This window comes from Typopeltis vanoorti, chromosome 1 (assembly GCF_054136105.1).
Source record: "Typopeltis vanoorti isolate ZY-2024b chromosome 1, IOZ_Tvanoo_1.0, whole genome shotgun sequence".
Lineage (NCBI taxonomy): Eukaryota > Metazoa > Arthropoda > Arachnida > Uropygi > Thelyphonidae > Typopeltis > Typopeltis vanoorti.
The window spans coordinates 165,323,656-165,350,147 of NC_143549.1; the positions used below are offsets into that span (position 1 = coordinate 165,323,656).

Consider the following 26,492-nt stretch of genomic DNA (forward strand, 5'->3'; position numbering starts at 1 on the left):
GCCGACATGAAAAACCAGTTGCCAAGGACTTGAACGCATTGCAAGACAACACACCAATATTTCTATCCGAATATTTAACACCATTCAACCAGAATCTGTTGTACCAAGCAAAAAAAGCAAAAATAGAAAAAAATTACCAATTTTTGTGGCTCAGAGATGCCAAGATATTCTTGAAGACGTCACAAACCTCGAAACCGATACAAACTAAAAGCTCAGAAGACATAGAAAGGCTGCCACAGTGAAAAAAAAAAGTCTCCTAATTAGTTCAAAAAGAAGACCACAATAAAAATGAATATGAACCACCAAGACAGATGCAATAACACCCGAACACCAATAACACCAGCAATTTCACTTTGCTTAGACCTTTCAGATCATTCATTTGACCTCCCAAACATCGGCCTACTTCCAACACAGCAATCAAATAAATAAATAAAATACATATATTTAACCGGTGCCATCCTCAGATAAGCTCATTAAAAAAGCTTCGAGGATGCAAGCTGAGACATTACATTACATCTCAACTGAGATCAACAGAAAGGAAAAAAAAGAATTATTTTTACATTGAAGTGCTGTAGTTATAGTGGTTAAAAACATTAAAAAGCAAAAATTCTTAAAGTTCATTTCTTTTTGGTTAAAATATATATAACTTACTGTTATACTATAAATGCTGTTAAAAATGTAACCTTATTCATATTATGACCTTTTTCTTGACCACTGGTATTAATAAATTAAAGACTTAATTCTGTATGTTAGTCAAGTAAATAATACTTTAATATCCGACGTTTCACTGACTAATATCTGTCAGCATTTTCAAAGGATACACTGGTGAGCAATAGAAAGTAACAAAAACTAGGAAACTAACCGACAATTCTAAAAATTATATAAAGTTATCACTGTGTGTGATAACAATACGAAACGTGATACAATAGTTGTCGCAAGTACAACGTTTTATTTATTGAGATATTTATTGTAATTTTCATTAAAGTTCATTTCTTTTTGGTTAAATGATCTGATTTCAGTTTTCCATATATCTGGTAGGATTAGGCCTTGATTCTTATTTAAGTTACCCATTCAACGGAGCAGCTTCTTTGAATGTTCTGGAATGGTAGTTCTTTTATATGTAGGACATATGACTCATATCCCATTCAATATTATGGTTGGTAGAGGCAAAGTGGGAAGAAAGGCCTGATATATCTTGTCTGTTATTCCTTACATAGCCAATGTATTCTTTCGTTCTTGTTTCAAAACTTCTAGATGTCTGTCCGATGTAATTGATGCCGCATTAACAGGGTATGCTGTAAATTCTAAACTATTTGTAGAAAGGATGGCTATCTTTTGGTAACCTTATCCAATTGCAAACTATAAATTATTTCCATAGAAACTATTATTAACGCATTTTAGAATAGAAAAAACGGAAAACTTTGTATGAAATTCACTGTAAAAAAATATATTTAATATATAAATATGTGTATATATGTAAATACTCTGTAAGATGATAAATAAAATGTTAAAAAAATAAGGGGGTACTTGGAAACAATGAAAACTTGTACACAGATATCTGAAGTTGGAGAAACACTGGTTTAGTAAATTGGCAATTGATTGTTTGATATATGTATATATATATATATATATATATATCAAAGGGTCGTGTATGGAGGAACAATATAAAGGAAAAGGACAGTTACCAGCGAGGTTCCACAGGGCTCTGCGCTGGTACTCTGCAATGATGTTGTCACTGTAATATTGAGATATTCAGTGTTTGCAGATGACGTGAAGCTAGGGAAGGGTATTGAGTGTAGTGCTGATTCAGTGGCTCTTTAGGAGGATCTGAATAACACAAATTAAGTGGATATTGTATAATTTTGCATCGCCGAAGTGAAGCCTCCTGGCTCTTTATTTCAGGATCTGAATACGCTGGAAATGTGGGAGGCAAATAAATGGGGATGCCAGGTTATCGTTTCTAAATGTAAAGTTTTGAATTTTTGGGGTTTGCAGATGGGATACTGCATACTCTATACGTGGAAGTATACTGGAGGAAATTGAGGAAGCATGGGATCTTAGGGTTATGGTGGATCAAAATTTGAAATTTCGGGGGCGTGTTTCAAAGGTAATAAAGACAACTCAGTAGATTACTGCAATATTAAGATGAACATTAATCAGCAGAGACTAAATGGTTGTGATTCCACTGTATAAGGCTCTGGTCAGGCCACATCTGGACTATTGTGCTCAAATCGGGTCACCGGGGTTTAGAGGGAATGAAGATACTTTGTAGAGAGGGTGCAGAGGCAGTTGACGAAAATGATTTCAGGACCGTGGAATGTTAGCTCTAAGGGGAGATTGAAGTCATGTAATCTGCAGAATTTGGCTGATAGAAGGCGATGGAGATGATCGAGACTAAGCTCTTTATAGGTATTTACCTGATGGATAAGAGAGATTTTTCCAGACTGTGGAAAATAAGGAAGTGGCAAAAACTAGAGGCCATCCTTGGAAATTGCTCAAGGGAATGGTAAATAAGAGGGGAGATTTATTTTTTTTTTGTACGTGGAGACTGGCATGCATTGCCTGAGTACGTTGTAAATGATTTTAAGCTTCGGTGTGGTGGATACTGAATGTTACAGGCAGGAGAGATTTTCCGTAAGTCTTTTGAAATATGTGTATCATTATTTCACATTGTAGTGTGATGTGATGTATGTTTCTTATATAATATGCAATTGTTAATGGTATAAACCTCCCCCCCTCCCCTCCCCTCAATGAGTCTTTGACTCCAAGTTAATGTAATAATAATAATAATAATAATAATAATAATAATAATAATAATAAAATATTGCACATAACGCAATAATTTGATCCCAAGAATTCTTGTTATGCTAAATTTTAATAGCTACAGGTGGAACAGATCTATTTATATATTTCCAATGCAAAGCAATCACGTTAGAACTTTGGAAATAGGCCTATTTAAGATTGTTTTCTGAGAACATAAGAATGCATCAAACAATCACACAATATTTTAATTTTAATAATAAAATGAAAATTTCAACTATTCAAGAATCAGATGGAATAAAAACTTATTCTGACAAAATCTCTTATTAATTTACCTCTCAACAAAAGCACTCAAAAACCAATTAACTGAAAGTTTCTGAAAAATTTCTTCAATAACCAACCCTTTTAATCTCAAAAGAAACGCAACTTTGCTATAAACTCACATCAAGATGGACGAACTGTTGTCTATTTGAGAGGAGTAGAGTACAGAATAATTGGGCATCACTAGGAGCTCTTTTTTTTTTATTGGAACTCTCAAATTTATTTTTACGAGAAGAGTTAATCAATGAAAATTCTCTTAACGAGGTGTTTAATAAAGATTTTATCCCGAAGCTATGTAGAATCTTTCAACTTACCGAAGACTTACATTCTGGAAAGATCTTCAGGAAGTGTTTTCTGATTGCTCAATGTAAACAACTAAATAAGAGAACTACGGTGGAATTGGAGTGTATGCTTGTAAAGTTAGCAGAATTCAAATGCACAAACTATTAAGTCGAGTTCTCTCTTTTTAATTATTTATGTGATCGAACTAAAAATGAACGTTATTTTATTATTATTTTTTCAGTAGTCAGATGAAGACAATATAATGAAGACCATCACAAACATCCATGCCCAAGGCAGGATTCGAACCCGCCTTGGGCATGGACCTGTTGGTTGGAGAGTGGTTACGCTGACCAACAAAGTTGGCATATTAATGATATTCAATACTATCTATAAGTATTCATGTTGAAATTTTTGGAATAAACCACGTAGATACAGGAATGAAATAACTAATTTATTTACTAAATGAAATATTTATAACCTGACGTTTCGCGAGCTGAAGTTAGCATTATCAAAAGCATTTATAAGATACACACTCGAAGGAGATTGGCAATACAATAACGTCCAGAATAAGGACAGTCAGGTGTATGAAAAGCGACGGTGGCGCTATCTACGCTGATGTTTTGTAATTATTGCTGACAGCAGATAGGGCGAAGCTCCCAAATTTGTGTTGAATTACACCATCAGTTCTTAACAGTTCAATGGGTTTTGAAGCACATTAGTTTCTTCTAGGAATAGTCTATGAGATTTAAATGGGGATTTTTGTAGTAGCAGTTTCACTTTTCACATCTCTCATATCTCTCATGAAATGGTGTTTGTTTAAGGCATATTGAGAACGTCCACTTTGTTTGATTATTGTTCATACCGAATATATTTTTTATTTTCTTCGTTTATGGTGGTCCTTCCTATTTGTTCAAAGTATTGGATCCCACATGGACAGGAGATAAGATGACATAGACACCTGATTTTATGTCTAAGTGAAAGGCGAAGAAATGCTAATTTTCAGAAAATCTAATTTTACTTTCTTTGAAAGAAAGATTGTGAATAACATCGACATATGTGACATTTCATCAGAATGTCTTATATGTCTTATACTTTCTCTCCTCATTAGAAAAAGGAAACGAGTTCAGAACGAAAACTAGCGCCATCTGGTGAACTACCGTACACACTTTTTTTTTGTTGTTGTTTATACGACTAGCGAAATAATAATCGAATACGGCAAAAGATAATTATAAGTAATCAACCACTGTATATTTTTCTACACAAGTAAAAGTGGATTATGACCATTCGCATGATAAATCTAATCTTTATTTAGCGTACCGCTTAAAAAAAAGTGGGTAAACTACGAGCAAAGGTGGGTAAAGATCTGATCGCTGTTCTTAGTATTTCCTATAATGTAAAACACATCTCCTAGGAGATATATGATGTTATACATTATGGGGGGAGGTCACTATCCAGACCGGTTTCGATCTTTATTGAATGTAAAAGTGAAACGGGCTCTAAAAATAAGACGATCCCGAAAGATCGCCCAACTCTGCGTTGCTCCACTCAATGACAGGCTCACCCCGTCACCGAGAAGAACTTCTCAGTATTGGCTCTACCTAGTCGCAGGCTTCCCCCACCACCAAGCAGAGCCATAATCTCAACGGTGGCCCCACTCAGAGACAGTCAAAAACCTATCCCCAAGCAGAGCCTCACGGAGCCCCCCACCGGTTTCGATCTTTATTGAGATCTCATCAGTGAGTGGCTAGACCAAGTATAATACTAAGGCAAGACGCAAGACGTTGCTGACTATAAGGGTGAAGCAAAATGCTTTTATAATCCCTGCTATTTGATAAGGTTGCTGTGTGAGGAAAAGTTTATGAGCTAAGTGCTCTGCATAATACTAAGGGTATAGCGAAAAGAACTTATATACTCTGCTATACGAGTTGTCAAAACAGGTGCACCCATAAATTATTTAAAATAAAGAGCCAATAGGCTTCATTTCGGCGATGTAAAAATTATATAAGTTAAAGGGATATTAAATCCAACATTGTTTTAAAACCGAATAAGAAACTCAAAGATCGGGATCAAAGAGATCGAAACCGGTCTGGGTAGTGGCCTCACACCATAATGTATAACATCATACATATCCTAGGAGATGTGTTTTACATTATAGGAAATACTAAGAATAGCAATCAGATCTTTACCCACCTTTGCTACGAGTTGCCCTAGTTTGTACTTGAACTACGTGCTTTAGCTTACGCTAGTAGTCGCCGATACTTTTATAGTTACTATATTTGGCATGAAACTCTTTGATTCCGATCTTTGAGTTTCTTATTCGGTTTTAAAACTATGTGGGGTTTAATATCCCCTTAATTTAAATAATGTTTACATCGCTGAAATGACGCCTATCGGCTCTTTATTTTAAATAAAAGATTTAGAGGATTTTTAAAAATGGGATTAGGAAATTCCGTTTATTTACTATCACTCATTTATGCCCGTGATATGATATTGGAGATGTGTGTGTGTGTGTGTGTGTGTGTGTGTTGGGGGGTAGAATGTCGGTTATTCCCTCAAACAAATTAAAGCAAAATATATTACGAATCTTCCATAAAATCACACAACAGGTGTTTTGTGATTTTTTGTGTTTCGTCTGTATGTTTTTTAATAATACAAATTACATTTTGAAATGTAACGATTTCTTTTCAACGATTCAACGATGACTTCTAAAGCCGGAACAGCTACGCTAGGCCTAAATCCTTGATATGCATGATGATGATGACATTTTGAAATAAATATATTCAGTAAAAATTACATAAAGAAATAAAATAAGAAATTTCAAACTTTCTAATCAATTCACTTGTGCTATAATTAAAGCTTGGACTCGTCCTTGAATTATACTTTCTTCCTTTGATATAATACTTTAAAAAATAAAATAAATTGCTTTAGATTTTATTAAGTTAATTTAAATCAGTCGATATTTTGATGAATTGCCTTTCAGTTCGTTTTCTGTGATTTTTTTTTTTTTTTATGATTTGTCAATGAATTTATTTTTTGCCTTCAACTGTAATCATTGTTGAATTTTTTCCCCTTTTTATTTTTAATGTCATTTTATTTAGTACTTCCATAGCTCAGTTCGTAATAATGTAAACAGCGGGAGTATACGAAATTACTGGCTTATTGCTTCGGATGTTATTCCACCAAACCTACTCCTGATCCTACCGACCTTCAAGTAGCAGAAAAGAAGAGCCTGTGATAGTGGCCTGGTTAACTCATGGACTGGGTTTTTATTTCATTTTTTTTTTATTTATTTTCATATTTGTCTGCAGCAATTCAACTTTTGTCTACTTGAGTAAACAAAAAGTATGTCTCCTCGACCTAATGGTCGGTGGGGTAGCAATGCTAATTTACTAGGGAATTATTTTAGAACAAGGTGATTTCCAGTTATCATCCTTGTCCAGTAGTAGTAGTAGTATGTGCCTGTAGAAATGTGTGTTCACTGGGTCAGTTTGCCTGTTTAAGAGTCGAAAACTCATTCACCTTCGCATGATTTTGAATGAAAACTTTGATAAAGATTGTTTACGTTATGGACGAGATTCTAGCCCAGTTCTTTATAATCAAAGGACTTCGTCGAAATCAACAGATTTACGGAGGCTCAAACAGAAGTAGACAAGTAAAAAAATTATGATACTTCTACTACTGGGCCAACACATCACACAGAAAAATAATTTTGCCAGCAATTATTGCGTTATTCTATTATAGTAAATAAGAAACAAAATTAGCAATCTTCTGTCCAATCAGAGTTCAGCTGAACTGTTTTTATCTCGAACAGGACATTTTCGATTCATAATTACCACCACTCTCTTGATAACTGGCCCAGAAGCGAATAATTTCATTCAGAAATAATAAAGTGAAAGTATGAAAAAGATAGATAGTTTGTTACTTTGTTCCAATGTATGAGAGAGAGAGAGAGAGAGAGAGAGAGAGAGAGAGAGAGAGCATAAAGAGAGAAAAAAAAGAGAATGAAGAGATAAATAGAGGAGGGAGGGGGGAAGAGGGAGAGAAGAGAGAAGAGAGGGAGAGCATAAGAGAGAAAAAAGGAAAGAAAATGAAGAGATAAATAGAGAGAGAGAGAGAGAGAGAGAGAGAGAGAGAGGAAGAAAGAAAGAGAGGAAAGAGATAAATGGAGGTGGGGAGAGAGAGAGAGAGAAAAGAAAACTTTATACTAGACTTCAGGCATGTCATCGGTTTATATATTTATTATATAAAAAAAAAAAAAAAACTGAAAAAATTCTGATTTGAATTGAACCTGACAGTAAAATTCCTGGACCAGCATTTAAATTGATTCCTTTCCTTTTATTTTCAATATGAGCCGACTGTCCTTTGCGATATAAAAGATCAAAAGTCGAAACTAAAATAACTATTGGTTATTTTCGTTTCGGCCAAGTTTATGCAGTTGTTCTGACTATGTTTACGTGTTCCGAGATCAGCTCTCACTTGCAGTTGTCATAGTAACGAAAACCTCCCACTGCTTGATACGTTGATTTTTTATGATGAACCGTGCAATATAGATTTCTCGATTTATTTCCGGTTATTTTTAGTGCCGTACGCAACATTACCTTTTGGCGTGTCTTCGTGTAGGCGGTTTGGTTGTGAGTCATATGCTGCCAATTGACACAAGTTCCGTGTTTGCAGATGTTTCGCAAACTAAAATATATGCGCAGCTGCATTGAAATGGACAGGAAGTGAATTTAGAATAAGTTCGAAACAATATAGAAAAGTAATTCCAAATAAAAATTCAAGGTTTTTTCCCCCTTTCTCCTACATAATTATTTCAAGACCCAAACGTTATCGGATGAATTGCAGAGATGGGACGAATGGTGACAAGGAAACATAGCTACAGATATTTGGTATTTCAGATGTCAACAACCTTACAGATTTAACCTTACATTATTATTATTATTATTATTATTATTATTATGGGAATCTTACCCACGAAAGGTATCAACTTTTGCACATTAGTAATATATTAGTAACTGTGTGTTGGCAGTTATATGAGTTGCCATTGCGAGAAAAGTATTATAGGGTATATCCACTATACCGAAAAAACTCGTAATGTGGGTAGCTAAACAAAATATTCAAAGGCTTATACAGCTGCAAATGAGTTCATATGAATATCTCAAGGGGTCCCGGAAGCTTGTTACCAGGAAGAATTGCAAGGAAGATAAACAGAAATCTAAAATTTCTCTTCATCCCATGAAACATTTTCATCAGTGCTTTTATAACTTCTTTATCAGTACTTTTGAAAACTTTTTATCAGTAAATTTCAGACGTTTTATCACTACATTTTGGACTTTTTATTAATAGTTTTTGGACTTTTTATCAGCATTATTCTTACTTTGTTGGACTTTTTATCAGTACTGTTCAGATTTTATCAGTATATTTAGACTCTTTATGAGTACTTTTTTAGACTTTTTATTAGTACTTTTTGAACTTTTATCAGTACTGTTCGGATTTTTTATCAATACTTTTTCTTACTTTTATCAGTAATTTTTGGGACTTTTTATCAGTACTGTTTAGACTTCTAGCTAAAGAGAAGAACAGAAGCTAAACAGACAAGCTTAAACCCTGCATTTGCCCCACAAGTTTTCTTTCAATATATTGTGCGCGTGCGTGCGCATAATTCAAAAACGCCATACAGATGTAGTATTTCTCATAATGTAGGCTTGTAAGGAATTGTCTGTGTTGATTGTGTAAACACGTTATTAATCCTAATAACGAAGCTTTCCGGAAATGAATCATTAAATGCTTTTGGAAAACACAAGGAAATTTCTCATTATTTATACACGGTCACACGGGCAACACACTGTCACTCTCTCAGTGCTTCATACAATTATTAGCTAGAAGCAGCTTTAAAAAAGGAAAAAGAGCCTTAGATTCTTAGCAGCGGGTGAAGATCCAGCCGAAATGAACCAGTAAAGGAAGTTAGGAGAGTTCATTAAGTATAACTCATTTATCTGATGTCCCCAAAGTTTCCTTAGTAGTTGCATGATGTCTTATGTATTATTTTAATTCCAAACATTCCTAAATGTAGTCCACCAACTAAGGATGACGTCATATGTGTTGAGAGAATGCAATTGTTGACTCTCAGAACGTTGGAATTTTAATTACTGTATTGTTGTCTACGCGTTTAAAACAAAGCACTGAAAAGGATGATTAAGCCAGCTTGGGTACTCAACACCTCTTTTATTTCTCTGAAGTCGTTTCTTTGTTTTTAAATGAACAGATGTCCTCTAGCGAAAGATATTAATGCTATAGTAGGGCTTAAATGACAGTCTAGACTAAGAAATAAAGATCACGTGACTTTGATGATGATCCAAACAACAAAAACTTAAAAACTGTACAATGGGAATTCCTAGAGAAAAACAACTCTACGCTCGCAAGAGAAGGCAAAAAAAAAAAAAAAAATCCTTAACCAAAGATGATTTTTAAAAAAAGATGCGACTCTTCTAGCATGGTAATGAAGGCATTGTTCTCATCAATCTTCAAACTTCAAGCTTCGGGTGTTGTTGATGAAAATCAGGCTGCTATCAATCAATCACACTTTGTAGCCAGCAACAACTGTCTCCCATTCTTTGAATAGGGGTTGTTGACTAGACTTTTTTTTTTTGACTTCGTTAAGAAAATACTAGGTGATTATTAAACTGTGATCTTAAAGATCGTATTGTATTCAGATTTAGTTCAACTACGAAAACATTGATGAATTTCTCTGCTGCAGGAATAATAATAATAATAATAATAATAATAATAATAATAATAATAATAATAATAATAATAATAATAATAATGTGTATTTTGAAAGATGCGAGCTTTCTTTCCAATGAAAGCTTACCTAAAATTTTTAACTGGACAGAAATCTCTTGTTTTCATAACTTCTTTGTACATAGATTGACTAAAAAACCTTGCAAACTAAAAGTGCATTAATAGGTCACTTTTGATTATTAATAAAGAGATGATGTTCTAACGTTAATCTGGTCAACACTTTCGCATTTACTGACGGGAGTGTGTGCTTTTTCTGAACAACCTACTCTTCAGTGCCTAAATTAGGTTAAAAAAAAGCATGTATTTTTATTTACAGTATACAAAAAACCTCATCGAGGATACGATCACGCATGCGCACATTCAAACATTCGCAACCATGAAACTACATATAGTAACTGTTTAACAATGACACACGTGTATTGGCAAACAGCCGAAAATTTTGTTACTTCTATTTTAGTTTTAATTTCTGTTGTATTATCGATATAAATTTGATTTTTTTTCTCAAGAATATAACTAGAGAAATCTGAAATTAACATAAGAATGTTTCTGCTGTTATAGGAATCTTATGGTGTTTTCTATATTTGTATCGGTTTTCCCCCCTTTGTTAGGTAACCCCGTCCTCCAATTTTAGAAATGAATAACACGATCCTCTTTTTAGAGTTTGCTTGTAATCTGACCTGTCCCATTTTCCCTTGAGCTTTAGACTTAATTGCTTGTTACAGCCAAGTAACTTGGCTTCATTGAAACCTAATTAATGGTCGATTGAGGAGGGGGGGGGGGAAATCAGTCCTATCTGATTATCTGATTTCAAACAAGATTATTGTAAATTTATCTACATCAGATGGCACCAATTTAATGGAATTTGATATTAAAATGTGTGCTAATTATCCATCTAAAAACATTCTCATCAAAACGTTAAGTTATTCAAGTGGAACTTTGTTTTTACAGAAAAGAAAAAAAAAGTAAATGCATGTGATATAAGTATTCTTGCAAAGAATTCATTTTAGGAAAGATTAATTATTGCAGTGAACGGCTTTATGATTATATGAACAGGAGTAAGATTACCAAAAACAGTTTACTTTTTAAATAGAAAAACCTGTTAGAAATCGCCAGAGAAAGAGAGAGAGAGAGAGAGAGAGAGAGAGAGAGAGAGAGAGAGAGAGAGAGAGAGAGAGAGAGAGAGAGAGAGAGAGAGCATTTGCAGCAAAAGAAAAATGTTTGTAATTAGCATTTGAATTGAAATTGCCGAAGAAAGAATGAAAAAGAGTTTTTGTAGCTGAGAACTATTAATGAGGGAAAAAACTATTTAGATAGGAAGCTTAAAATGGTATCGACTTAGCAAGACGTATGTGCCGAGACATCACACACTTTTTGTGCTAGTTGACTTTCAAAAAAAAAAAAATGCCTTGAGATCTGCATAGCAAAAGATTATCTTGATTAACGAGAGGTTAGTTAGTACTGTGTTAGGAACCATTTCCTCTTGGTTTTAAAGGATTCTGGTCATATCCTTGCTCCGCCTACTTAACTGAGGTGCTGCATGCGGGTGAGAATGTGAAAAAAAAAATAATAAAAAACACAATTTAAATATAATTAGTTTATTTCTTTACACTGTGGCATTGTGGGTAACATACAGCAGTTTTTAACGGCTGTTCCACACAATTTTTATTCGTCTCCATGGCAACGATCAACAGAGGGAGTATAATGGATGCAAAAAAAATATTAGGAGAAACACGAAAATTAGAAATGAAGAACGAAGAAGAAAATGAGTGAAAATAAAAGAAAAATATCGAAAGAAAGAGAGACGGAGGGAGCGCGATTACAGTATGTGGAAGAGAGCCTTCTGCGTGATGGTGACTACAATGACTCGGCTTTCCAAGATATAATTTACCTGTTCCCCTAGTCCCTTCAATGAGCCGTTTAATGCGTTTAATCCATCACGGTGTAACGGTGAACACTGCAGACATGCCGTATCTCATGTGATCATCAACGTGACAGTGGAGGAACCACGTGCCGGGGTTATCATTCACCATCTCCACTGTTTGGAACACTCCAGGAAATAGATCGATGACGTCACCCCTCCTGGCTGTATCTCCTCGTTGAATGAAAGTCTGGCCGTGGAAATGCGCCGTGTGCAAGTCGTCTTCTGATCCCATGCCTATGACGTACCAGACAGACCTGGTAGCGTTTCGACTCACGAGCCCCTCCAGCGTTCCATAGATCCTACCGTTGACAGCTAAAATGAGACAGCATTGGGAGTTAGTTTTCATCCGAGAAAGCGTATCTTTTTTTTAATTTTTTTCCTTAATGTTTTTTTTTTTTAATTTTAACAATTATTAAACTTTTTTTTTTCTTCTCTTTGGTACCAATGTGCGAAAAGGCTTTGTCGATACATCTTGATAATGGTTTAAAATATCACCATAATTGCCTGGTGAACTGGGACAAGTTCGGTAGAATCGGTTCATAAAAAATATTAATTAGATAAATAAAACCAATAACAACAACAATAAACTTATTTTTAATATGTTTATATGTACATAATGTTTTCTACATCACCTCTTGTAGTCAGGACAGAGAAACACAAATATATGTTCCTGTGTGTTGACTTGACTAACCAAGACTTGATTTTCAGTAGAATAATAACAGTTCAAGTGTGAACGATAAGTGTTAATTCATGTTGTATCGCAAGACGATAGTATGATAATTGGTGCATTGTTGCAAGAATTAACTAAACAAATAAAATTGGAATCAATTCAGAATTAAACTCCAAGGAAATTTAGAAGCTAATCTCCGATCATTAACTTGATTATAACAATCAATAACTAGGTGATCAAAAAAAAAAAAAAAGTTTCCACTTCCTGGAATACAATGCATATTTTAAAAACAAACATACATTAGAAAATATTGCAGTAGTTATAATGATATAATTCCTTGCTTAGTTCAATTCTTCGCAGCGTGTATTTCAATATTGCTTATTTACTTATTTCTCTCTCTCTCTCTCTCTCTCTCTCTGGATTCATTGTTTAAGTCGTTTACTGTTAATCTTTTGCTTCTCGCCTTATAGCTGTACATTTATTATCATCACCCCACTCTGCATCGGTAAAACGGCGTGGAAGTAGAGAGGGAGATTAGCTGAAGCAAAAGAAACCAATCAGAAGTCACCAATGAATGAAATTGGAGTTGGGGAAGGGAAGATCAGTAGGAAAACCTCATAAGATGGTGGGAAGTTCTGTAGTAGTTGTGTGTGTGTGTGTGTGTGTGTGCGTGCAAAATTCTAGTGAGGGATAGGAAACTAAAGTCATAAATTTCGAAGGAGATGTCAGGTGACCTTAAGAAACTTAAGTAAGGGATGTGGGCTCTGTGGGAAACAGTTTAACACCAGCTGTGTTGGAAAACGTGAACTCTCATTAGCAGTTTGAGAAGTGGTAAATCAGTCAGATGTTCACTTTAATAGTGACTATTCGGAGGGTGAAGTGACTGACCTTCATGAGAGCCATGAAATACTTATTAAAATCGGAGAGTTCTCTTACAAGCAATAAATTGGTGCTGCAACAGCTATAATTAAACAGAAAGGTTATTAAAATATCCCATTGATTACCTATAATTTTATTTATATGCAGTGGCCCAGTGAGGTAGAGAAGAGGTTTTCAGGCGCCACTGTACATGGGTGGTAACATTTTATTGATTATTTCCTATTTAATAAATATTTCAACCAGCTTTTTAGGTAGAGGACAGGATATATTTTGCTTTTGGCGAATATCATTTGTTAAATGTCTACTTGAAGTAAATTTTTCTTTTTAGATTGATGATCTATGCTAACGAAATGAAAGTGTTGCAACACCAAACTACCTGAAAGTAGCAGTTTGTTGATTGCTAAGCAATAAGTGCTGGTCTTTTTAGTGCAAATATTCAGCTTTGCACCGTCAGTCTTAAATCCGTCGATCGAAGGAAGCGAATAGAGTATACTGCCGGCTCAAATCTGTGATAATTTTGAGCATGCGGATGCTATTATAAGACACAATCCACTGCCCGCTACAGATTAAGCAATACTTTTAAAAAAAAAAAAAACTATGCTGAGTAATGAGAACTGTATTTATGAAATATATGAGAAGTAGATAATTCAGCAAACCGTGGAACATATCGACATAACACTTAAATAAAAACAAATGATTTGTTTTTATAGATCCAAAAAGGAAAACATATGTCGTCTCCGAAATGTATCATTTAATTTTTTTTTAAAAGTATTATATCAATATTTTTTGACTGTAAGTATTAGTGAAGTGTAAGATAAAGCCTCGCCTAACCAAATATTAATCCAACCTGCATATAGTATTGCCTGTTTTAACCAACGGGGATATGACGACCAAGTCTTAGCGGAATAACTGGTCGAACGTTGAGAAGAAATGCTTATTCTACATGCTCAGTCTGAGTGCAACGGATAGCACCGTAGTCATCAGGCTTACTCACTTATGGCTGGTAGCCAAATCAGAGTACTCATCTATTACTTGTCTCAGGGTAAGTAGAATCCGGAAGGGCGAATTAGAAATGAACCCTGGACCGAAAAAGGATACGGTACTCAAAAGAAGAAATGATACATCCTGAGCATGAGAATTTTAACTTGGAATATCACATAAAGAAAAATTAGATAAAATAAAAAGAAAACCAAAAGGGATTAAAGAAATAAATAATTATATTGGAATAAACAGTGAAGTAAAGAGATCTGAAACAAGAAAAGCAGGAACTATACTAATGATATAAAAAGACTAGAGAAATAAAATAGTTTGCCACACACACATACTGGAATGAAAGAATAGCAAAAGCAAAATTAAAAATACAAGGAGGAACCATTCAGTGTTTATACTCTAGAGTCTAGAAGAAAATGAAGAAGAATCGGAGAAATTTCACAAACAACTTCAATAAATAATTTACATAGTCAATCTATAATCTACAAAGTCATTTTTTCATTTGTGCTTATTGATTTAGGTGATCTAAATGCAAGACTAGGTCACAAAACCAATTAAAGACTATGAGAAATAATGAAGAACCACATCAAAATAAGAATGTACCAACACTCATTGACTTTGCTGTATTCACCAATCACAAATAGCAAATTCCTTTTATAGACTTAAAGATATACACACATACACCTCGGAAGCAAGATATTTCAAATCAATGCTTTTTCTTCTTATGGCCCTACAGCCCAAATCGAGCCTTAGTTTCCTGGATTTGTTGTCTCCAACCCTGTCCGTCCAAAACTTTACTTCTCCAGTTTGGACACTGTGGTAAGCTGTTGCAATTTTAACTAATGATGTTTATCCATCTTGTTCTAGGTTTTCCTTTTGGTCTTTAACTATTAATATTACTCTTGATTATCTTCATAAGACTACAGTCATGGAAACATACGAAAAACATATCTTGGCCACTGCAATTTTTTTGAAGTTGATTACGCTGGATATTGTGAGTTTTTCATGAAGTTGATATAACTCATGGTTATTTCTGATCCTCCAAAGCGATTATCAATCATTGGTTCAAATATTTTTTAAGGATTTTCGTTTCAAAAGCTAAAATCCAATTCTCCACTCTTGTCGCAAATATCCAATATTATCGATTTGTATATTTTTACTTTAGTCTTCCAATGAATATCTTTTGAACTATTAATCATTCTTTTGGTTGTCTGTTGGTTAATTTTTAGTCCTATCTCTTTTGCTGATTTTTTTTAGTTTCTGCTTTTTTTTTTTTTTGGTTCTTGAACATGATGTTAATATCATCTGCACATGCTACAGTCTGCACTGAATTGTTTATTATAGTGTCTATAGTATCTATTGGCAACGATCGAATAATGCATTTCAAAATTGGTTAAAAAGTATTGGAGCCAGACCATCTGCTTGTTTTAAACCTTGAATTACTTGGAAAGAGATCTATTAAATCATTTTGCATTTTGACTTGTGCTTCCGAATTTTCCATAGTTAATCTTACATGCCTTACTAGCTTATCTGATATTCTCAAGTGTATCATAATTTCAATAGGAAATCTAAAAATAACAAACCTAATAACAGAAATCAGAGTTAACAGAAGTTTATGTTTAGATACAGATCATTATGCAGTTGAAAACATCGATACCTCCAAAATAGTTCAAGATGAAGACGAATAAAACTTCCAACAGAAAGTGCATTTAAAATTTAAAACAGTGAGTTAGAACACATCGGCATATAAAATCCTAGAATTCTGCAAGTAAAAAGAATGGAATAATTATTAAGAAATTTTACGGAATGATATTGATTAAATGCCATTAACATAATAATTAATTGGAACAAGTTAGAAATCACAATCAATGACTTAAATAAAATTCTAAAGAAAATAAAAAAAAAGTAAAAAAAAAAACAGGAAATAATGGCATTAATATGGATAATATTAATCCCCTTGTGATAAGACAAAACTTTAAATTTGCAAAATAGGACTAAAAACAAACCAAATGAACAAGACAGTAATGTTAATCATCTTGAGTGTAATATAATCCATATTTAAGAAACATATTCAGAACATAAAATTAATAAATTCACCAAAATTATAGGCATGATTATTGATATCTTTAAACCAAATTTAGACAAAGATATACAAGACTCAGAATATTCAAAGTCTTAGCTAGTAAAAGTCAACAAAATTGTATCGCAACTATAAAAACACCTTTTTTTTTTTTTTTTCTATCACATATTTTCTTGAAAATAAGGGCGACATATATCCTTAAAAACGGTCCTGTCTTAAAACTAGCAGCTAATGATAGCGTTGCTAGCAACGCGGAAAAAACACACCACAAACTCCCTGACATTACAGCGCTAAGAATTTTGCTATTCAACTTCCATGATAAAGGGTGTGTTGAATTTAAGCGAAAGCAGATTAATTAATAATTCGCAAAAAATTATAGAAATCTATTAGAATATTTATTCAGAAATAAGTCGTGAGGTAAACAATTTACATGAAATACTTACCGTGCATCCTGTTGCTTGTTTTGAACTTCCTGTCCTCCTTGTTCACTAAGTCTGGCCTAGAACAATAGGTAAGGATGTTGTCCTGCAAATACCAGCTAAGGTTCTCGTCAAATATTGTATACAAAACTGCAAACTCATGTTCGGCATCACGTCGCATACCTAATGCAAAACATTATTTTAATATTAATTATTGCTATTATATGGGATACAATGTTGTCATCATATCCCACAAAATTATTGGAGAGGGGAAAACTTAACCTAAGTTGACATCAGCCTTAAGTATATTCAGACTATTAATTCCAACCATTTGCATCATATCTAAAGCCATTTATTTCCAGTTTCCAATAAATGTTATTTAAAAATGTTTTTTATCATTTGAATGAATTATTGAAATTATCTAGAAGCAATATCCATACTTCTCTTGATACACATGTACAATAGAATTATGCATTTACTTACAGTATATTATTATTAAGTTAAGGGAATAATAAATCCCTCATTATTTTAAAGCCGGATACGAAACTCGGAGATCGAAATCTATCGAAATATAAGAGTTTCATGCCGAAGAACTATCGGCGAGTCCAAGCGTAAGTCAACACTTGGGTAGTACAACACTAGGGCAACTCGGAGAAAAAGGTGGAGCAAGCTCCATCACTATCCTTAATAACATCACTATCCCTAAGTTCTTCGGCATGAAACTCTTAGATTTCGATCTCCGAGTTTCGTATCCGGCTTTAAAATAATGAGGGATTTATTATCCCCTTAACTTCATTTACGCCGCAGGAAAAATAGCCTCTTGGCTTTTTATCGTATATTATTATTATTATTATTATTATTCAAAAAATTCCCAAAATGAACAATTCATAGTACGGATAATTTCCGTACTATGCTCCAGAAAAGAGAGACGCAGATATGATAAAAGTAAATTTCGTTAAATGAAATTTGAGTTCCCACTTTTATTCGGAACAGGCATTCTAGCATAGAGTTCTTATGAGAACACGTGCTGACAATGTCTGTTTTTTCTGGAAGTGTACACACAATTTGCACTTAGCAAAATTATCTATAGTTTAGCCCACAAGTTTCATTGATCGCGTGAGGCATGTGCCGAACGTGAACTTTCAAGTATGGAATCGTTTTCTCTCTATTTTTGAAAACAACCATTCTAATGTGACTCCATAAAAAAGCAGCACAGGGAGAATAAAATCGGTAAATGGACGCAAAATACAACGACGATGACTAGTTGCAGAGTGGGGAAAGTAGTTTCGAAGCCATTCTACGATAGAATGAAAAGTGGAATAATCAGCGCTCGCTTTAGAAAAAATAAAAGCGAAACAAAACCACTGGATATATTTATTTATTTAGAGTATAGTGACTTTTGAAAGGATGTGCTGTTTAATGTTTCCTTATTATCAAAGTTATCCCTGCAATAGCCCCCCCCCCCGAGAAATCGCTACTTGGAACACCCCACATCTTTCTATGGTTACTTTTCTTTCCTATGTCTATCAGTTCCCAATGTTTTCGGACCGGTTTTCTTTCTTTCTTTCTTTCTGGAAAGGGAAAAAAAAAATGTTCCCGAGAGTTTAAATTCCCCCTCCTTTTCGATCTTAAAAACGGTTCAGAACATGAAAAGTGTCACAACACTTTAGGTCTTTCAACTTAATACAATAACACGATCGCAGGCGATGGTGATCCAGTAATGTCCTGAAGACGCATGCGTATAAGGATCGTATAAGGATTTTATGTGATCGAACACACCAAAAGAAAGACAATTTTTTCCCCTTTATTTAAATTTTTCACAATTACTGAAATCGTAACAAGAATGATCTGTGCACAATCTAGAATGGTTTTAAAATTACAACTTTTTTTGTTTAAAAAATAGTGATTACTGTTGCGTGAGATGTAATTTCTACGATTAATTTAAATGCTGCACCTTTCTAAAGTACTTTGAAGGGAGGTTTATTAAAACTTATCGATTTATATGGTGGAGTAGTCTCGCGTGTGTCTGTCTCTCTGTGTGAGTGCTAGACCAAAAAATTCGAGTTTCTGTGTTAAAAAATCCCTTGACCACAGTATGAGATCGATAAACTCACCTTCAATTGAAAAGTTCTGATAAATTCTCTTCGCGTCTTAGATTGGATTGGAACCCAGGTCTTTCCAACCAAATGGTTTTCGTTTATACCAACTGAGCTGCAGAGATTATTTATTAATTATAGATATTTTATTTAATGCCAACTTTACTATATGATTTGATATAGTTTTGTTTAATGTCATCAGATTTAGACATCGAAACTGAGCTGCCAAATCTTAGTAGATACCCCAAAAATAAATACCAATTCCAAATTTCATTTAAATTCCGTCTAGGCAGCTCACTCCGTACTGTGGAGCATAGTACGGAGTAAATTTGTTAATTGCGAGTGATTTATTTTCTCCTATAAATGGTCTAGCCTAATGGAAATACCAAGGAAACGTTTACTATAGGTCTTAAGTGCTAAATTATCTGTTCAGAATTGGGTTGCTATTTTGTATAATTTCTATACGTTTTGTTTCCTTGCGTTCGTACAAATGGTCCAATTAAACGAAAATTTTGGAAAAAGATCTTAAGGTTTGAATTTTAGTAAAACCAGTTCAGTCAGACATAAGTTGTGATAAGTGTTTAGAGGGATGGCTGGTTGCTAGGAAACCATCAGTCATGTTATAAGTTAAGTCATAATAGCGACAGCGACAAATGGGTAGAGAACGAAATAGCCGCTGAAAGAAGCCCCAGAAAGAGATATTAAAACTTAAATAAAAAGAGATAAAACTCATCCACCATATTCATCCAGCTTTGAGGATAATGTCGAAACTCCTTAAGTTAATATATTACGCATACGTCATCAAACTATTAACTGTTCTTAATAATACCGTATTTTAGTCAGTATGCTGTTATACGAAAAGAGTAAAAGCAGTACTCACCAGATGGCGTTAAAATCCCTTTCCTGCATACTACTAGAGGCCCGATAAGGCCTGCATTCGTATCCCTTATTGGATCCAGATTGGAATAGTAAGCCCAAGCTGTGCAATTGGATTCTGACTTTCCTGGACCTGCTCTTTCTGTGACCTTCCACTCGTATACCATTACCTTACCAGGTTTCACTGCTGCTTCCTCATTCTCTATGTCATTACCTGTGCTGGGAGGTCTCAGCTCTACTCCATGGGCGTGCAACGAATATGGTCTCGACGCCAGGTTTTTGAACACTACACGGATGATATCACCTACTTCTGCTTTGATGAAAGGTCCCATGACGGCGAGATGCTTCTCTGCACTGGTGCGTACCTTCTGTGTGAGGAAAAGCGGATCCGTGTATTCTCTGAACACTGCCTTCTTATATTTGGCACCTATTCGGGTTGGACCTCGCTCTACAAAAACTCGGCTTTCCCTAGAATAGTAAACGATGGCAGTTTGATTACATTATTGCCCCTGATATTTGTTCAAAAGAACTTGATCGGATGAAAAGAGAATCTGTAATCAACTTAAATCGCTTAGTGTAATAAATCGTAAAGATATAATGTTATAAAGTTATTCGTTATTAACGACGTAACGAATTATAAGTACACGGTGTACATTATTAACAAATGAAATTTGTACTTTAATATAAATGCACATATAATAAAACATAAAGAAAAACCAAATATCAAAAGTTAGTTAAAGATTAAATTACACAGTTTCGAAATGCCACCCAATTAAATACTATACCACTATCGGCAAAAATTCGTTTTTAATTGCCTCTAGATCAGGAGTAGAAGGAGCCATTTTGCAAAATTTTGCCCGCTAGAGGGCTAGCTACTGTTTAACTTAAAAACTACTGTAAAGTTAAATAGTAAAATTCCCAAAATTAAGAAACGAAATATCATGTCTGTTCAATGCTTGGCAAATGAGATTAAAAAAGAAGAATTTTCCCCCTTTCCTCCATTTCTGTGTAGAAGGGATTGTTCATAAAGATTTTTCCCCACCATACTTTTTTAAAAAGACGTTTTAATATGAATGAGAAAGAACATACTATGAAGCATAAAATCCAGAAATGAAAAGAGCGGCGACTGGTCACATCATGACAATGCACCCACTCATTCGTCTTATCCATGTCCATGTCCCTATTCATGTCCATGTCCCTATACGTCTTATCCATGTCCCTATTCGTCTGTACATGCACAATCTGTCTGTTTGTTTGTTTTCTTGTTTTCCACAATAAAAATCAACTTGACAAGGCATCATTTTAACAAAGTAGTAGAAATTCGACAGAATCTGTCACTTGATATCCTAATGATATCCATCAACTGGAATTGCAACTTTGTTTTCAGACATGGAAAGACTAATGAACTCACTGTATTAAAAATGCAGGAAGAGACATTGAGATAACTTTGAATAGTTCTAGCTGTTTCATGAATATATTTCCAAAACTTTCGGGCTTCTTATTGCATCCTTGCTTAAAAATCATAAGGTTTTTTGGCTTGGAAGAAACGTTAGAAACATAAATTTTCCGAGTAAAATTTTAAACCTTGGATGAATTTTGTTTAAAACATCGGACATTTTAAATAACTGTGTGTGTCAGGCACCCTATCCCTAGCATGAAATTTCAGTGATGACTAAAGTAAGCAGCAGAGAGAGAGAGAGAGAGAGATAGAGAGTCCATCAGCAAAAGAATGGCACCAATAACGATTCTTTTGTATGTAGATCAGTTTGATACAGGGTATTTATGAGTTCGTCACACTTATAATCGTTTTCACGGCACAACGCCCTGTGCCTTTAGGTACGTGAAGTGTAACCGTACCCTTTATATTATCTCACAGAAAAGCCGAAGACCTCTACAGCTCGCTCAATGTAGAACAGAAGAAAAAAAAAAAAAGAAAAGAAAAAAGAAAAAGAAAAAGAAAAAGAAAAAGAAAAAAGAAAAAAAAATCAGGCTGGAATGTAAGAAGAGCGTGATGTTTTTACTGTGGCGGCGATCTTCAAACAGTCAGAGCGATCTCCTCCCCCTCCTTCGCCTGACGGGGTTCACACATGCTAAGTTCGTTAAGAATTCTTTGGCCAAGTTTTCCGCATCAGTGTTTTCCGACATATGGCAAATGTATCCTCGGGGATTGAATTCTACCATCCATGGTAGGTTAAACAGAAAGAAACGGGAATAACCATGGCAGAGAGAGAGAGAGATGATGATGAAAAGAAAAAAGAAACTTGTGAAGTTTGTTATGGACAACACCTTAACATATACGTGTTGGTAAAATTAATGACAGAGCAACTTTTATACTAAATTCAACCTAACAGATGCAATTAACAATATATTTATATAAAAAATAAATTATGCCGAAGATGGTGCCTGATGAAGATGCAATTTTTCGTTGGATCTTAGTTCTTCGAAAATTCCAGATAATACGTGATTATCATGACAACAAATAAAAACAAAAACAATGTTTCACTGCAGGAAGGGATGGAATACATTCAGCCTGAAAAGGTTCTGTCTTTGACTTGGAACTGTTTAATAATATTGTGTTGGGCTTATTTCTAGTCACTTTTATTTGAATTTCGAAGAAAATCAAATGGAATAATTGGAAAAGCATCCTCTGAAGGCAAGTATATCAGAGGATACAATTTTAGAGAGATACCTGACACATGACTGATATTTTTATTCTCTATTAAATATTACAAATAATCTCAATTATACCTGATCGAAACTTGCATTATGATCAGTATTCAATACGTCTGCTACTACTACTACAATATATAGTAGTAGTAGTAATAGGAGGTTAAAAGAGCACGCTTGCTTGATTCTTACTTCTGCCTCTAACAGTGATTTCAACAAATCTGAAAAATACTGAATAAACACTGAAGAAAGTGAACGTAGAACTTCACACTACTTCGGACAATAACATATCGTGTTAGGATTAATGACTACGAGATGGTGGCACTTGTCTGCCCTACTCTCTCTCTCTCTCTCTCACTCACTGGATGTTGCTTAAAATTAGTGATAGTCTTGGGCTACCTGTGGAGATTGACTGCGCCTCAATCTCCAGAAGTTAGGACTAAAACGATCTCTCTTTCTATGGCAAGCATAAAGCATACGTGGATTTATTTTTATTTATTTATTTCACACGTGCAAGAAACATATCATTAAGGGCAACATTTTACTATCCATATACTCATGATAAGAAGTTACTAGCTCCTCCATTCCACACAATTTATATATATATATATGTTGAAGAGAAAAGTTTTTCTTTTTCTTTCTTTTATTCCATATTTCACATGTTTATAATTTTAATTTATGTACGACAATGAACCGAAACAGATGTCTTCCAAGAATATTCATTCAAATAATGTCGAAGTACGATCTGTACTATCTTTGCTAATTTTTAGTTTAATTTAGGTATTTATTTATTTATTTATTTTATTATTTTTTTTTTCAAGGGATTTTTTTCAAACCAATTCAGGCTTACATTGTACATTCCTGGAAAATTATTCTGAAAAAAATCTTATGAAATCCTTTATCATTCGATGTATGACAACCTCATCTTATATGTATAAAGTGACAATGCCATATATAATACACTGCATAATATACATACGACTCGTACATCGTTTACTGGCTACTGTTTGTATTTCTAACCTAATTACCTATGCACAGCAACCAAGAACTTGAATTCTTGAACCGAGGACTTACGACACTTCACTTTCTGCTGTTACTACAAACAGTTGCTATTTTGACATTCGGCGGCACGATTGATCCGTGTAAAAGCGGAATCACTTGCACTATGGATCACAAAAAAATCTGGAGAGTTTCTACACCAGTGTATGAAGACACCTCAATCCTGTCAGAGTTAGTTTACGAAATATATCATTTTGTTATTGTAGTAATTATGCCATAATAATTCTAATAATTTTTTTAACATTTTTACTATTTCTCAGATAAATTACATACATTATAGGAACACAATTATGCATAACAAATACTTTCTCGTAAATAAAGTTTTTTTAAATAATAATAATAACAATAACTGTTTACAACATATATTATTATAATATTCATAATGATGATTATTACAGATGTTTGTTTCCAATTTTACGCTCTATATATATAATATCAATGGATATAATCACCTCTATATTGCATACTTTTGTTACAGTTATTACATACATTTGATTACATATGATACATTACATACATTGGTTTACATGTGATACGTACATTACATGTATTTGGTTACATATGATACATCTCGGATGAGAACTAATTTCTCTGCTTTCATCCTCGAAGCTTAAATGTAAGCTTATCTGAGGATGACACCAGTTGATTATAATTTATTGGTTTTTTTGCTGCGCGCACACATGCACACACACACACAGACACGCACGCACAAACACGTACGAACGCACGCACGCACGCACGCACGCACGCACGCACGCACGCACGCACACACACACACACACACACACACACACACACACACACACACACACACACACACACACACACACACACACACACACACACACACACACACACACACACACACACACACACACACACACACACACACACACACACACACACACACACACACACACACACACACAAAATAATAAACAAACTCGGAATGTATTGATGCGTCGCTGAACTGGAAGCCTGAACGAATATATTGGGTTTCATTAAGTTTGTATGGTATTTTGGGTGCGTGTTTCTTGTTCATAGTATGTCCTTAGAGCTCTTTTCAGGCTATTGTAGTTTGTAAGGTTTCTGTATTCAAAAGGTAATTTGTTTATCATGTCTGGGATGTAAAAGTTTCGCGTGGCCTTTCCGTAGTGATTATTGTATTTATATGTGATATAATTAGTTGTGTGAGGTCTTGTTATACGGTATGTATTTCTGACTGTCCTGTAGTTGGCATTGAAATAATGTTTTAACAAAGCTGCATAGTGACATAAATGTTTTGCTGTCAGTATTTTGTGTTCTGACATTGCAATGCATATAAGATCGTTATTTTCTCTTTGTTCCCAAAAGATCAGTTTTATCATTTTGTACTGTAGCGACATTAATCTATTTAATTTGTAAGGTGCACAGAAAGCATACGTTGTTATAGCGTATCTTAGTATATTTTAGCATAGTGCTTTGTACATTAGTGTTTTTAGGCATATGGGAAATATGTCTTTTAACCTGTAGAGTTTGCCACTTATTGTTGGGAGTTTGTTGTGTAGATGGTTTATGTGGCTATTCCAGTTCATATCTGCATCGAAGTAAATTCCAAGGTATCGTATTGTTTCAACCTGAGTGATTGTAGTGGTTTTGCTATTCTGTGTGTTTTTTATGTTGGAAAGTGGATGTTGGATGGTTATATATTTGTTATCAACTGGTCGAGTCAGTAGATTTCTGAATATCATTAATTTTGTCTTTTCTGAGTTTAGGTGTATGGAGTTTTTCGTGAACCAGTCTATGATCAGATTTATGTCATGTTGCATATTTGTTTGGGCTATACTTGCGTTATTATGGATGGATATTATTGCTGTACCGTCTGCGTATTGGAATATCTTACCTTTGAGTGGCAGATGATTAATATCGTGCGTATAAATGTTGTATAGAGTTGGGGAGAGTACAGCTCCCTGTGACACTCCACAGGTTACTGGTAGTTCTCTGCTTGGGTTTGACCCGATACGTGTGATATGATTTCTATTTTGAAGGTAGTTTGTAAACCACCTGTGAAGAGGCCCGTCTATTCTAATATGCCTCAGTGTTTCTAACAAGGTTTGATGTCTGAGTGTATCGAATGCTTTAGTTAGATCAATAACGACTCCCATGGCAATTTTTGTTTTTGTCTAAGGCAGTATTAATTACGTCTGTAAAGTCTTCCAAGAGAGCTGTTGTTCCATTATTTTTCTGAAAACCATATTGTGTTTTGGGGATAATAAGAAAGGTCTCTGTGTATGCTGTGAGTTTCTTCAGTATGATCCGCTCCATTATTTGATTGATAATTGGTAATGTTGCTATGGATCGGTAATTGCTGATTAAATTTCTTTTTCCATGTTTATATATGGGTGTAATTATTGCGGTCTTTAGCATACTTGGTATCTGTCCTGTTTTAAATATTTTATTTATTAATTTTAGTAGGATAGGACTTAAACTAGTTGCATGTAGCTTTATATCTTTAGGTCTTATACAATGAATTCCTGGGCCTTTGTTTGGTTTGATTTGATGTATTGCAGAGAGAAGTTCTGCTTCTTTTATGGTTGGGAACCATAATGTCTGTTTTGATTGTGGTCCAAATGGAGAGTCACGTTTTGTGATTGGGGGAATATTTCTGTGTAGTTCTTGGATGGATTCTGCA

At 34.3% G+C, this 26,492-nt stretch overlaps 1 protein-coding gene across 1 annotated transcript in view; it reads right to left on the reverse strand.

Annotated features, from left to right (window-relative positions):
• Window positions 1–11,792: 11,792 nt before the first annotated feature.
• LOC150110604 (hephaestin-like protein) overlaps window positions 11,793–26,492 on the reverse strand; it is a 33,548-nt gene continuing 18,848 nt past the window's right edge. Inside the window, exons 7-9 of the mRNA XM_090402563.1 lie at window positions 20,100–20,563; window positions 17,148–17,306; window positions 11,793–12,397 (exon numbers count right to left, since the gene is read on the reverse strand). Coding sequence (XP_090258689.1) covers window positions 12,099–12,397; window positions 17,148–17,306; window positions 20,100–20,563 — 922 coding nt within the window. The 3' untranslated portion in view covers window positions 11,793–12,098. The remainder of the gene's footprint in view (window positions 12,398–17,147; window positions 17,307–20,099; window positions 20,564–26,492) is intronic.